The sequence below is a fragment of the Sinohyriopsis cumingii genome, chromosome 10 (genome assembly GCF_028554795.1).
Source record: "Sinohyriopsis cumingii isolate HCF-2022 chromosome 10, ASM2855479v2, whole genome shotgun sequence".
In the NCBI taxonomy this organism is placed as follows: Eukaryota; Metazoa; Mollusca; class Bivalvia; order Unionida; family Unionidae; genus Sinohyriopsis; species Sinohyriopsis cumingii.
Window position 1 is genome coordinate 72,348,320 of NC_142970.1, and position 14,744 is coordinate 72,363,063.

The window sequence follows — 14,744 nt, forward strand, 5'->3', positions numbered from 1 at the left end:
CTTCCTTCTATTAGGACCATCTCCAAAATAAGGGATGAAGATCCATTCACCTTTCTATTTGGACCAACTCCAGGATAAGGGATGCATATACATTTACCTTCTACCTATTTATGCCATTTCCAGAATAAGGGATGCAGATTCATTCACCTTCTTTCTATTATTACCATCTCCATGATAAGGGATGCAGATGCATTCATTTCTAACTGTTCATACCATCTCCAGGATAAGAGATGCAGATCTATTGACTCTCCTTCTAATTGGACCAACTCCAGGATAAGGGATGTAGATCCATTCACCTTTCTATTCTGACAGACTCCAGGGTGTGGGATGCATTTACATTCATATACCACCTATTCATACCATCTCCAGGATAAGGGATGCAGATCCATTCAACCTTCTTCTAATTGGACCAACTCCAGGATAACGGATGCAGATCCATTCACCTTCTTTCTATTCAGACCATTTGAAGAATAAGGGATACAGATACATTCACCTTCTACCTATTATATACCATCTCCGGGATAAAGGATGCAGATAATTCACCTTCTTTCTATTCAGACCATCTGGATAAGGAATGCAGATCCATTCACCTTCTTTTTATTCAGACCATCTCCAGGATAAAGAATGCAGATATATTCCCCTTCTTTCTATTTGGACCATCTCCATTCACATTCTACCTATTCGCCTATGTATTGGGATAAGATAACGATTTTGAAGAAGAAGCTAGTTTGGGGAGTGAAATACCGTTCTTCTATTTTGCTTACATGATGATGGGCATGCCTTTACAAATTTTCCATGTCATATCCCTGGAAGGGCATGCACATCTACACCAGTAGTAACTGATGATGGCATGCCTTGACAGGCCTTCCATGTTATATCGTGGGCCTCGAGTGGCTGAGTGGTCTAACGTGCTCACCGTTCCGGACCACTGCCATCTCAGCTCTGTCAGTGTGGGTTCAAGCCCAAGGCTCGGCTAGCATGGGTACGTAGGAAAGCCTGCCAGTAGCTTCTCGTGGGTTGGTGGTTCTTCCCTGGTTTTCCAGGGTTCTTCCTCCACCAATTATACTGGCTGCCATGTATAGCCTATCTTGTGCTAAAAAATGGCATTAAACCCTAGAACAACAACAACAACAACCATGTTATATCCCTGGAAGGGAATGCACATCCACACCAGTAGTAACTGATGATGGCATGCCTTGACAAGCCCTCCATGTCATATCCCTGGAAGGGCATGCACATCTACACCAGTAGTAACTGATGATGGCATGACTTGACAAGTCCTCCATGTTACATCCCTGGAAGGGAATGCACATCCACACCAGTAGTAACTGATGATGGCATGCCTTGACAAGTCCTCCATGTTACATCCCTGGAAGGGCATGCACATCTACACCAGTAGTAATTGATGATGGCATGCCTTGACAAGTCCTCCATGTTATATCCCTGGAAGGGAATGCACATCCACACCAATAGTAACTGATGATGGCATGCCTTGACAAGTCCTCCATGTTATATCCCTGGAAGGGAATGCACATCTACACCAGTAGTAACTGATGATGGCATGCCTTGACAAGCCCTCCATGTTATATCCCTGGAAGGGAATGCACATCTACACCAGTAGTAACTGATGATGGCATGCCTTGACAAGTCCTCCATGTTATATCCCTGGAAGGGCATGCACATCTACACCAGTAGTAACTGATGATGGCATGCCTTGACAAGCCCTCCATGTTATATCCCTGGAAGGGAATGCACATCCACACCAGTAGTAACTGATGATGGCATGCCTTGACAAGTCCTCCATGTCATATCCCTGGAAGGGAATGTACATTCACAGCAATAGTAAATGATGATTGATGTTATTTGGCACTGATCTCTTTATCCAAGCAGAGTGACTCAGCTCTGATAGTCACATTGGCAAGCTAACCAGCCTTGTAGCAAATTTGTTGCTAAAACAAGTCAAAATTTTCGATGAATGTCATTCTTGGCTTGAAAGGACCAGATCTGTTGGAATTGGATGTTCTCATAATGTATTATAATCATTTAAGTATTAATGAAAAACTATGCTCCAAATTTGGTTTCTTTTTAATTTGGAACAAACTTTGACCTATCTAGCTAAATGTAGGTCGCCATTACTCATGAACATATGGCCAAATATGTCAGCAAGCATCATGATTAGGATAGATTTGGACCAATATGACATCACCCTGGCATAGATCATTTTCATTTTGTTTTTTTAAATCATGCTGATCCTTCATTAAATATCTCTGTACATGTACTTACAAATAGTACAATAAAAATGAAATTGCTTCCCAAAAACTGCTAAACAGAAGTTGTCCAAAATTTGGAAGCAAAGTGTCATGGAGGTCTTTCAGTTTTTTCCAGATTATGACCACCATTACTAAGTTAAAAAAGACCCCATAAAAACACCTTCTTCTCAAAAACTGCTTAGCAAATTCAAACAAATTAAAATGAGCAGCCTGGAATAAAGGTATTTTAAATTTGTTCTAATTATGTTGATTTGTCATCAACTATGGTTATCATTTATAATCTTTAAATTACATCCTTTTATAAATCACTTAACATAATTTAATCAAATTTAAAATAAAGCTTCCTGGCTGAAAAGGTGGCCATTACTAGAAAGCAACTTCATGATTTTAATTTTTAATATTGCTTGCTCAAGGCAGAATGAGGCCGACTCTTAGAGAGAACATCCTGGCATAAAGGCCTTCCAGTGTTGATGTGTAATGACCATTTAATTTGGGAAAGAGGTCAGGGGTCATCATAATATTTTCAAGATTAATGGGGGCCTTACAGACAATACAGCAATAATAAATGTCTCTGTCTACAAGTGGCCCCAAGTGGCTGAGTGGTCTAAAGCGCTTACTGTTCTGGATCACTGACATCTCACCTCTGTCTGCGTGGGTTCAAGTCCAAGGCTCGGCTAGCATGGGTACGTGGGAAAGACTGCCAGTAGCTTCTCGTGTGTTGGTGGTTCTTCCCTGGGTTTTCCAAGGGTTCTTCCTCCACCAGTTATACTGGCCGGCATGTATAGCCTATCTTGTGCTGAAAAATGGCGTTAAACCCTAGAACAACAACAACAACAACAGGCAATACAGCAATAATAAGTGTCTCTGTCCAGTATTGGTCTTAATAGTTTATGAACACAAATCAACTATGCAAAAATGTGTGACTGCTTATAATTGTCTTTTAATCAATCCATTGAATAGCTAGAATCATCCTGGATCAATTAACTGTTATTATTTTAACAAGATTAAGGTAACGAATAATAATAAAAGGAACTAATCTGAATGTTCATTTCAGTGTGTCAAATATGTTCTGGTTTGTGCAAATGTTACTACAGGTACCCCTGTCATTTTGACACTCCAGATTTATATCTTATATCGATATAATGTTCGCATTGTATGTGGAAAGAATGAAACGCTCCCCCTTGCTGCTGTGATTCCCAAAGAAAAACTCTTGTCAACCAGGAGTTGTGAAATTTAGTCTTGCTGGGCTTTATATGTTTTTGCTGTTAGCTTCTTACTTCCTGAATCATTCTGAAAACTGAATCACACTAAAACACTATTCCAACAAATGAAAAATTAATGCTTAGCATTATATATATATAGAATAGAATCTGACTTCTAAGAAACATTGCTGCTGTTCACAAACTTACCAATGATAATTTTCATATAGATGTCTCTAACATTTTTGTTCAAGGCATTGGCATGTAATAACATGCTGTTTGAAATACAACTAGCAGCTCTTTGATTTACTTATAACTTAAAATGAATCAGGTTGTTCCACTTCATGAACTTTAAATATGCAAATTAGCATGATCAGCTTCCCACAACAGCCTTTAAAGGACTTGAGATATACTTCTTGGTTCAGGCAGCCAACTTAAGTAATATATGAAATGGTGGTGGTTTTATAATAACTGACCACCTTACATTTTAATTACCTTTATGAGAATTTGCTGTATAAACTGCCCCAAGGATAATTTTATACGAACTCTAAGTAGGACAGTTTACCATTTAGACATGTTACCTGTTATCTGTATATATTGAGGTGGGTGTTGTTTATTACTGTTAAATACATGTTACATATTATAGGCATATATTGAGGTGGTGTTTTTTTAAATACTGTTTATACATGGTAATTGTCACAGGTATATATTGAAGTGGTGTTTTTTTGTGTGAAGATTACTTAAAATCATCTTTTTCTAAACATGATCATGTTGAGGGGTTTGGGATATTAAAATCATGCTTTTAGTTTGACACATGGTGTTATAACAAGTATGCTATATATTACACTATGTAAAAAAGTTCACTAACTTGTATTTCTTGATTGATTATTTTTGCTTACAGTTGTTTTTTTAAATATAGTTATCTTTGTCTTGTTTAATACTGACTCTTCAGGTAACTGTATATATCTGTTTATTGATAATAAAATCTTCTGTTATCTAGCAGTATAAGAGTGATTTGTTGGCATTACCTCTTTCATCTAGTTATTGACTCAATGTCAAAATTCCATTATTAATTAGACTAATTGTTTTTATTGGAATCCAAAAATGACAATCTGTTTTTTCAGTTGGCTTTCATGATGCTGAATCTGTATTATGAAGAAACAAATTTAAGGATAGTATTTCAAAATGGCACTTCCTTAGAAACTGGGACAATTTGGTATTGGTGAGCCGGTGTTTAATTGAGCTTCAGTGCCTTCCAGCAGCTTGCTTCTTTTTATATTCAACCCATCCCCTGTGAAGGAGACATCTTGGTTTTATGCTGTCTGCCTCCATCCATCCATCACATTTAGCTTGTAAGCAAGAGATTTTTAAAAAAAAACATTGAGCAAACAGAGAAAACTGGATACTTAGATACCTTGAGTGGCTCCTAAGACCTAATTAAGGGTTAGGGAAAGAAAACGAACACCCTAAGACCTGAGTTGGGGCTTTTGACTGGGTTTTGTATTTTCATGGTCACATTATGTTACTATGGTGGAGATGGGGAAGAAATGTTTTGCTTTAAAAGATAAGTTTCTTGTCGTAGAGAAATTCTGTTTTGATCTGTATATGCAGGCTTCCAGCATATTTAAATGCAATCTTAGGAGATTGAAAAAGTTGAAGTTTTGTGGGTTAATTGCTTTATGCAGACGTTGAAACCAAATTTTCAGAGCTCCTAAGCAATACACAGCTCATATATTTGTATTCCTTTGACTTTTTATCTTCAGAGTCAAATTTTTGGCCAAGACAAAGAATGGAGGACGGACAGACTACATTGATCGAGATGATTTTAATACCAAGAAGCACTACAGCCTCAATGGAAAGGACCTAACATATGCTTATGAGCTAGGATTTGATTTCATTAAACCCTATCATTGCACCCTGAGTGGCAGTTGTACTGATCAGCCCCTAGATGTTCCAGACTTTGTAGATGTAGTAAGTTTGAAGCAAAGTACTTTTTATCATTGACTTACCCATGGTAGTCCAATAGTACTTACAAAAATATTACAGTTACTAACCCTTTGTTATCTACTAGTATTTGTCAAGCATTGCAATGACTAACCCATGCTTGTACAGTAGTATTTTTCAGCATTGATGTCAGCAACATATTGTTGTTAAGTAGTACTTGTACATTACAGTAATTGACCCATGGATGTACAGTAGTATTTTTCAGAGTTAATGTCAGTACTAAACCGGGGCCACGAGTGGCCAAGTGGTCTAAGGTGCTCACTGCTATGGACCACTACCATCTCACCTCTGTCTGCGTGAGTTAGAGTCTCAGGCTTGGCTAACGTTGGTACGTGGGAAAGCCTGCCAGTAGCTTCTCATGAGTTGGTGATTCTTCCCGGGGTTTTCCACGGTTCTTCCTCCACCAATTATATTGGCTGCCATGTATAGCCTATCTTGTGCTGAAAAATGGCGTTAAACCTTCAACAACAACAGTACTAAACCTATTGTTGTTAAGTAGCGCTTGTACGTTACAGTAATTGACCCATGATTGTACAGTAGTATTTTTCAGCATTAATGTCAGTAACCTATTGTTGTTAAGTAGCGCTTGTAGATTACAGTAATTGACCCATGGTTGTACAGTAGTATTTTTCAGCGTTAATGTCAGTAACCTATTGTTGTTAAGTAGCACTAGTACATTATAGTAATTGACCCATGATGGTTGTACAGTAGTATTTTTCAGCATTAATGTCAGTAACCTATTGCTGTTAAGGAGCACTTGTACATTACAGTAATTGACCCATGGTTGTGCAATACATGGCATTTTTTTAAAAGAACAATTCTGAAAATAATAAATTTGTATACTTAGTTGTTTTCTTAATCTTTATATTTTAAATTATAATGGATTGTTTTGACATTCCAAATTTCAGTTTAACCAGGGCCTAGGGGCCTCAAACTCTAAATGCGACCCACTGCATCTTTCAGCCTCTGACAAACCTGTAATTCTCCAGTAGTACTTGTCAAACATTACAGTCACTGTCTAACCCATGGTTATCCATTAGTACATATCAAACATTACAGTGACTAGCCCATGATATCCATTAGTACTTGTCAGTCATTACAGTGGCTAACACATGATATCTATTAGTACTTGTCAATTATTACAGTGACTAACACACGATATCCATTAGTACTTGTCAATCATTGAAGTGACTAACACATGATATCCATTAGTACTTGTCAATCATTACAGTGAATAGCCCATGATATCCATTAGTATTTGTCAATCATTACAGTGACTTTTAAACACATGGTTATCCATTAGTACTTGTCAATCATTACAGTGACTTTTAAACACATGGTTATCCATTAGTACTTGTCAATCATTACAGTGACTTTTAACCGATTCAGCCCTGATCCCGTCTGTAGGCATGATGAAGCTGTACCCTACTTCCAAGGTCTGCAGCATCAAGGTCATTTAAGATTCACCAACATGGGTGGTATTTAAAAAAAAGCAGATATAGCTCTAAAATGATATCAAATAATTTGGAAGTTCTAGTTGCACTACAAAATACAGAGAGAAAAACCTCATTTTTTGGACCCGTTTTTTTTTTTCCAACCAAAATTTGCTCAAGATCAGAATGCGATGTTGTTTCAGGATATTAGACCTTTTGGCCTCAGATCTAAGGCATACTGGTCTTAACTGCACAGAGACAGGTGTACCTTTGCAAAAACTAGGATAAGGTGGGCATTTGGAATAAAGAGTGGTCTCCATATGAAAATGATGGGTCCATTAAGCAAAAAAAAAAAAAATCCAACTTTTACCCTTCTGCTCTTGCGCAAGCAAAAAAAACCAATGGAAATTTATGTTTCTAATACAACTAGGCATTAGTCTCATGGAAATTTCAGGCAAAAATGACAAAAAACTCTGGGGCCGAATGAGTTAAACACATGGTTATCCATTAGTATTTGTCAATCATTACAGTGACCAGCCCATAGTTGTCCAGAATTATTTATCGAACATTATAGTGATTAACCCATGGTTACCCACCATTTAGATATGTATGCACTGCCTTAAATGTGGTAGGATCATATTGAGTTACTATTGACAACCTTACATATCCATCCATCCATCCATCTGTCTGTCCATCCATCCATCCCTCTCTGCATTCCTTCAGCTGAGTGTTATGAACAATGTTCAGGTATTTTGATGGAATATTTTTCTTCAGTGAACATGTTTCATTATTACTATGTAATGAATCTTTTTTTTGGACAGTGCATATAGTTTACCCCTATCTGTCTGTCCATAATTAAGCTTCCATCCTTGCATCGACCCCATTCATCTTAAACCTGACAGATTTATCGATGATTATGCTTTGCTTTTTGCATCAATTCCATTCATCTTGAACCTGACAGATTTGTCCATGATTGTGCTTTGTTTCTTGTATTGATCCCATTCATCTTGAACCTGACAGATTTGTCCATGGTTGTGCTTTGTTTCTTGTATTGATCCCATTCATCTTGAACCTGACAGATTTGTCCATGATTATGCTTCCATCCTTGCATCTTTTCCATTCATCTTAAACCTGACAGATTTGTCCATTATTGTGCTTTGTTTCTTGTATCGATCCCATTCATCTTGAACTTGACATATTTGCTATTGAGCTCAGAATGAGGATGAGGTTCCATTTTTAAAAAACATTCTGTCAAAATTATACAGTTACTGGGCCTGTTTGAATCATTTGAATCTATGTTTTTTCTTTTGGATATTTGATCTTGAACTAAGATTCTTGGTTTTTTTTTGCTATTCTGACCCCACACAATACTGAAATAAATTCTGTTTGTCGCACTCATTTTTGCAATGATACCTGAAAAATGTAACAGTTACAGATGTTCAAAAGTATATCATTCTTACAACATTTTGATGACTTAAATAGGATGGTACAAAATTACGTTTAGGATTTGTGTAGAAGCATTTCTGAAATCAAGCAGAATGCAAAACTTAACCTTTGGAACATAAAAGTTGGGTTATTGTGACCTGCTTATGGTAAAACAGAACTTCCCAGGATTAATCTGTTACTATCTCATGCTTATTATTCTAAATTCTGTAATAAAACCTACCAGTTACATCAGGGCTCGAATTTAACACAAATTTCTTTGTTGCCAGAAGGACTAGTATATTGAGAAATTTACTAGTCCTGCCAAATCTTTACTAGTTTAAAGTTCAAACAACCCGCAACAAACTGAATTTTTTTTGTGTGTTTGTTTTTGCGAATTGCGTACACCAGTTACACCACATAACGTTCTTTTCCTCATCATATTTCAGTTATTCTCTGTCTTTTGTCCATTTTTCCTGAAACTTTCCATTATGCTTTTTCCATCATAAGAATTATTCCTCATCATTCTCATTCAACTTTTGCTTTTTTTCCTGTGGCTGAACACCTTCTATCAAACGCCACATTTTGCCTGTCTTATAAGCAGGGCATTGTGCCTTGTTTTGAAATACGAGATGTTATAGTATAGCTGACGCAAATTATTTAAAGCAAGAAAAGGAATGGCACAGTGTCTTTTATATAAGAAAGGCAGAGCAAGAAACACATTTCAAAACGTGTTTTTTTCCCCTCCCACAATTAAATGGCCTCTCCCTGACAAAGACTTAATATCAGCAGATGTTCTGCATGATCAAAGCAGTGGCTATTGTAAACACTGTTATAAAATATTAGCATCAGAAGATGTGTTAGTTTCAGCTTGGAAAAGGTGTGTTTCCATCAAACGGAGCCATCTTGACACTCGGCGCATTTTATTTAACAGATCCAATTACATTATCATAAGTTGTAAGTTTGGTAATTGTTCCAAATTAATCAAACCTCAATGTATTGTTGAAATTAATAATGAGATGGAAAATTTTCAAATCTTAGATGCCCATGCTCAGAGATTTTAATTCCCAACAAATGTATGGCATTCTGCTTGGATATCTCCACATGTATTCAATTATTTGTTCATTCTTGTAAGGGAAAAATATAAAAACTAGTCTTATCATTATATAAAAAGTAGTTGTATGGAAAGGATGTGTCAATAGCATAACCGTGATAAACTGATCTTAATCTTATAATTATTTTGATGGAAATATAAAATATGTAGTTTCCTGTTTGTGACTGTTGGCGCGTTTGGGTAGCGAGCAAAAAAAAGAACCTTAAACAAAAAATGTGCAAACTAATTGCTTTGAATAGTTTTTGCCATGTTCTTTCGTGTGGTATACCGCTTTATAGTTTGTTACTGTTGTAGAGTGAATAAAGTGTGATACCACATCATTTTTCATTTAATTCGTTATCAGATTAATTAGGATCAATTACCAAACTTCCGTTCTTAATGACGGGACCATACTTTGCACTGTTAAGTGAAATGCACAAAATCAGATGGCTTCTTGTTATAGAAACACACCTTTCTGAGGCAGAAATTGACTTAATCTTCTCATGCTAATATTTTATGACTGTGTTTACAATGGTCACTGCTTTGATTCTACAGAACATCTGTTAAGTCAAGTCTTTATTAGGGAATGGCGTAAACAAATGCTGACTATTTGATAACCAAAACTTACTAGCCCATCAGACTATTAACATTATGAAAGTTATTTGTCCGACAGGAAATCTGCTTGCCTCGGGGTAACGGACTACCGCTAATTTCAAGCCCTGTACATGTCTGAAAGTAGGTCAGTGTAACAACTTTCTGATGGCATAAGCATTTATGCGCATATCTGAAAGTAGGTAGATTGCTTCTTACCTGTGGATGACCCTACATCAATTGTTCTTGTTATAGTAAAACAAATCTCTGCTTTCCCAATTATTTCACAGTAGTGTCAAGGTATCTGTACTTCTTTGATCTTTGTCAATAATATGGTCCCCCACTTCTGCATTTTTCCCAGCATGATGTTGAAGTCAGAAGAAAAAGACTAAATTAAAAATGTGCTATAAAAGCAAACACTTTTCCTTGTTAAGCATTTAATAAAGTTTGTTTAATTACTTTCAGTGTAGTTGCTGAATAATATTCAGATTTTAAAATATTCTCTTTGTTAATACAGTGGATCATATATGTGATAAATGTTTAATAGATGTGATTAATATTACATATATGTGATTAATATTTCATATATTATTAACATTTTATAATTGTAACCAGTATTTCATATATGTGAATATGTGAATGTGACTCAATAGCTGACATAATAAAGAGATGATATATTCTTGAAACAAGTAAATAACATATTTTATCAAGTGGGTGGGTGAAAATACATAAGTTTTTCACCCACGAGATGAAAGGTATCCATTATTTAATTGGGCAAACAAATTATCTTTTTATTTTATGCTGAAACACATTGATTATGAATATCAATAAAAGAGTGAAGACGTAGCAGATTTCTTCTGGATCCTGCATGATGTCAGCAGTTTGCCATTCATGCTCTGTTTTGTGAATATTCATAATAATTCTCCTTCCCAGTTTAAACTAAAAAAGCACATCGGGAAATATAAAAAATTAGAACCTTGTTGGATTTGAACTCTGTTCATCTTGAATTGGAAGCCATTGTACTTGCCACTTGACTATAATGCAGATGTCTGATAATAATATCACAATTCTTGGTCATAAAGTTATCAATATCTATTGATGGACAGTGAGAAAATGTATTATTACCCACATGGAATCAATTAATTCATGGCCTAGCATAAAATAAAACATGACTTCAACATGACAATATGAAATAAAATTATGCCAGATTTATTGTATCAATATGAAAGGCAAAACAACCTGTCATACCAATATGAAATGCGAAGTATCATGTCATATCAATATGTAATTCATAATAACCTGTCAAGCCAATATATGAAATGCAAAATAACCTGTCATATCAATATGTAATTCATAATAACCTGTCATACCAATATGAAATGCAATATAACCTGTCACACCAATATGAAAGGCAAAATAACCTGTCATACCAGTATGAAATTTCAAATAGCCTGTCATGCTAATATGAAATGCAAACTAGTCTGTCGAACCAATATATGAAATGCAAACGAACCTGACATATCAATATGTAATTCATAATAACCTGTCATACCAATATGAAATGCAAAATAACCTGTCATACCAATATGAAATTTCAAATAGCCCATCATGCCAATATGAAATGCAAACTAATCTGTCGAACCAATATATGAAATGCAAAATAACCTGTCATATCAATATGTAATTCATAATAACCTGTCATACCAATATGAAATGCAAAATAACCTGTCATACCAATATGAAATGTGAAGTAACATGTCATACCAATATATGAAATGTAAAATAACCGGTCATATCAATATGAAATTCATAATAACCTGTAACATGATGTAGAAAATACGAGACTATTTTTATAGCAAAAATGATGATATCAGTTACTGAAAGTGATTTTGAAATAAAGTTTACCTAATAGTAGGTATATGAGTACATTTCGAAATATAGTTTGTTTGCCCAGAGTACATTGCAGTAGCCTCGGTGTGGTTGTGTATAGTATTTGTAATATATTAACCTGTATTTTGTTGATAGATATGGCCTTATCTTTCTAAATTACCACAGATATTTATTACGACTCTATGGTCTTGAAATAAGTAACAGAAAAGAGTCAGAAGCAACAGGCTTTGTAAAATTCAACAAATATTTTATTTCCCATGAATACAAAGTGAAAATATATTAAAAAACATATGGTATTGCAACTTTAATCCCAAATAATCCTTGAATTACAGATTCATGTCCTAATAATTCAAGTTTTGAATAAACTTTAGTGAAAATCAAAATTAAATTCATTGCTGAAGGTGTTGATGTGCCTGTGGTGACCCATATAATGCTGATGTGACAACAGTCCTTTGTTGCTTCACAATAAAACAATCTAATAATAAATCCTTATTTTAAATTTGAGTATAAATTCAAATCTCTATTTCCAAGAATGTTATTTTTGAAGAGCATCACTTGAATAAAACAATTTGAATTTTAAAAAAATCCAGCCTAAATGAATATCTGGACACAACAACAATACAATTGATTCTGCTAAGATCTTAGCACACAGTTTGAAAAAAACTATTACCTAATGAAAAAGAATCTTCTAAATTGATACTAATGATCTTTCGATAAAATCTCAGTTATAATTAGAAAGCCTGTTAACTAAAATTATATTACAGAATATGGAATATGTCAGGTAGGCCAGGTATATTTATAGGGGAATTCAAATAACGTAGACCAAGACTCAAATATGTTTACTTCTATTCATAATGATCCTAATATTAAACCGACACACATAGAGAATACTTTAGCTATATATATTAGTTATTTACGCAATTTTTAAAAACAATCAATAATTCAAGTCAAGTAGAGTATAAACTTGATTTTGGACATTGTTAAGTCCGTGAAACTATGTTACATTTCAATAGCATATCGTGAAATAATAAAATAATTAAACAGAAAACATTACAAACAATGCAAATTAAATATATATAACATATGAATTGATTTTATGACATATGACTTGAACATGTTCATTACATTGCAAGCATTTGTCAGCCCCAAGGAGTTTGTCATTGGTAACAATTTGAGGCAAATTTCATTCATTTTAAGATTCAGATTGTTATTTTCCAATTTTGCTCTCTTTTGTTTGGTAGTAATCATTAACGCTTTCATCCTGTCTGTGTTTGCTTTCATGCTATTTTCCATACACAAGGAATCTAATGTATCTGAAGAGAGACCAATAGGTTTGATTTTAGCTGTTTGAAATCTGATAACGGTATCATCTGCATACAAGTCAGTACATGAAATATGGTTTCCTATTTTCACTGGCAGATCATTTATGAAAATGAGAAATAGGAGTGGACCTAGGATTGACCCCTGTGGTACTCGACATGTAATTGGTTCTTCTTTAGAAAAACTCCCATTTATTTTGACAGTGTTTTCTCATTGTTAGATACAATGTCAACCAGTCAGTCATTGAAGTGTCACATTGATAAATGCTCATATTGTCAATCAACAAGGTTGAAAGCTTTTCTAAGATCAGCTTGTGTGGATCCAGTTAATTGTCCTTGATCTAAGGCTTGCCTTGGATGACTTTATTCAAATAAAACTCCTAACATGGAAAAGCAATATATCTATAGAATTAATAAATAATTAAGTTATCTGTGACAATAAGGGTCAAACAAAAATTCTAGTATATGCAATACTCATTTCATTGGTAAATATAACATTTTTGGGAATGGTTCAGCAAAATCTGCCAGCATCAGAAGGTTTTGAAAAGGCGACATCTTTGATGTGATGCCAGAATTCATAGGAAACAAAAGTTGTCCATGTCATCAATTGTAACGTACCACACTAAACTTCATCCTCAATGTTACAGACTTTGGCAAGATCCACATGAATTCTAGTAGCCCACTGAGTGAGAAAACTCCAATTTTATAAACAACCCTAGTGAAGTATATGATCTCTCCATGACATACACAAACCATTCAGTCTGTACAGCTGGTGCAAGCTTTATCACAGAACCAATTTGTCATTGCTCAGATCATGAGAATTTCAGGACATGAATCAGCTTCTGGCTTGGCTTTATATCAGGATGTAAATACAGAGGAGAAAATAGAAAAGGTTCAAGCTCTAACTTTCTACTTGTGCACTTCCTGATCATAAAACTTACCTTGCCAGCACCCAAAGAGTCTGTAGGAAGTCATAATAGTACACTTCCTGCACCTTGCCAGCACCCTAAGAGTCTGTTGGAAGTCATAATAGTACACTTCCTGCAAATTGCCAGCACCCTAAGAGTCGGTTGGAAGTCATAATAGTACACTTCCTGCAAATTGCCAGCACCCTATGAGTCTGTTGGAAGTCATAATAGTACACTTCCTGCACCTTGCCAGCACCCGAAGAGTCTGTTGGTAGTCATAATAGTACACTTCCTGCACCTTGCCTGCACCCTAAGAGTCTGTTGGAAGTCATAATAGTACACTTCCTGCACCTTGCCTGCACCCTAAGAGTCTGTTGGAAGTCATAATAGTACACTTCCTGCTCAAAAGGACCCCTGATCAGGCGATGATCTGAAACAGACATTGGTATCATTTTAAGTTGACTTTAATGCTTCACTGCAGCCAGTAAATAATATAAACGGTATCTATTCCATATTGACATGATGTATAATCAGAACTTTGCAAATTATAAATCAGTAATTTAAATTCTATCCTTTATTTCAAACCTCTTGTTCTTTGATGATGACATCATACAG

At 35.2% G+C, this 14,744-nt stretch overlaps 1 protein-coding gene across 1 annotated transcript in view; it reads left to right on the forward strand.

Moving 5' to 3' along the window:
* Window positions 1-14,744, forward strand: part of LOC149790378 (uncharacterized) — a 75,557-nt gene that overhangs the window by 41,908 nt on the left and 18,905 nt on the right. Inside the window, exon 7 of the mRNA XM_089973210.1 lies at window positions 5,233-5,440. Coding sequence (XP_089829336.1) covers window positions 5,233-5,440 — 208 coding nt within the window. The remainder of the gene's footprint in view (window positions 1-5,232; window positions 5,441-14,744) is intronic.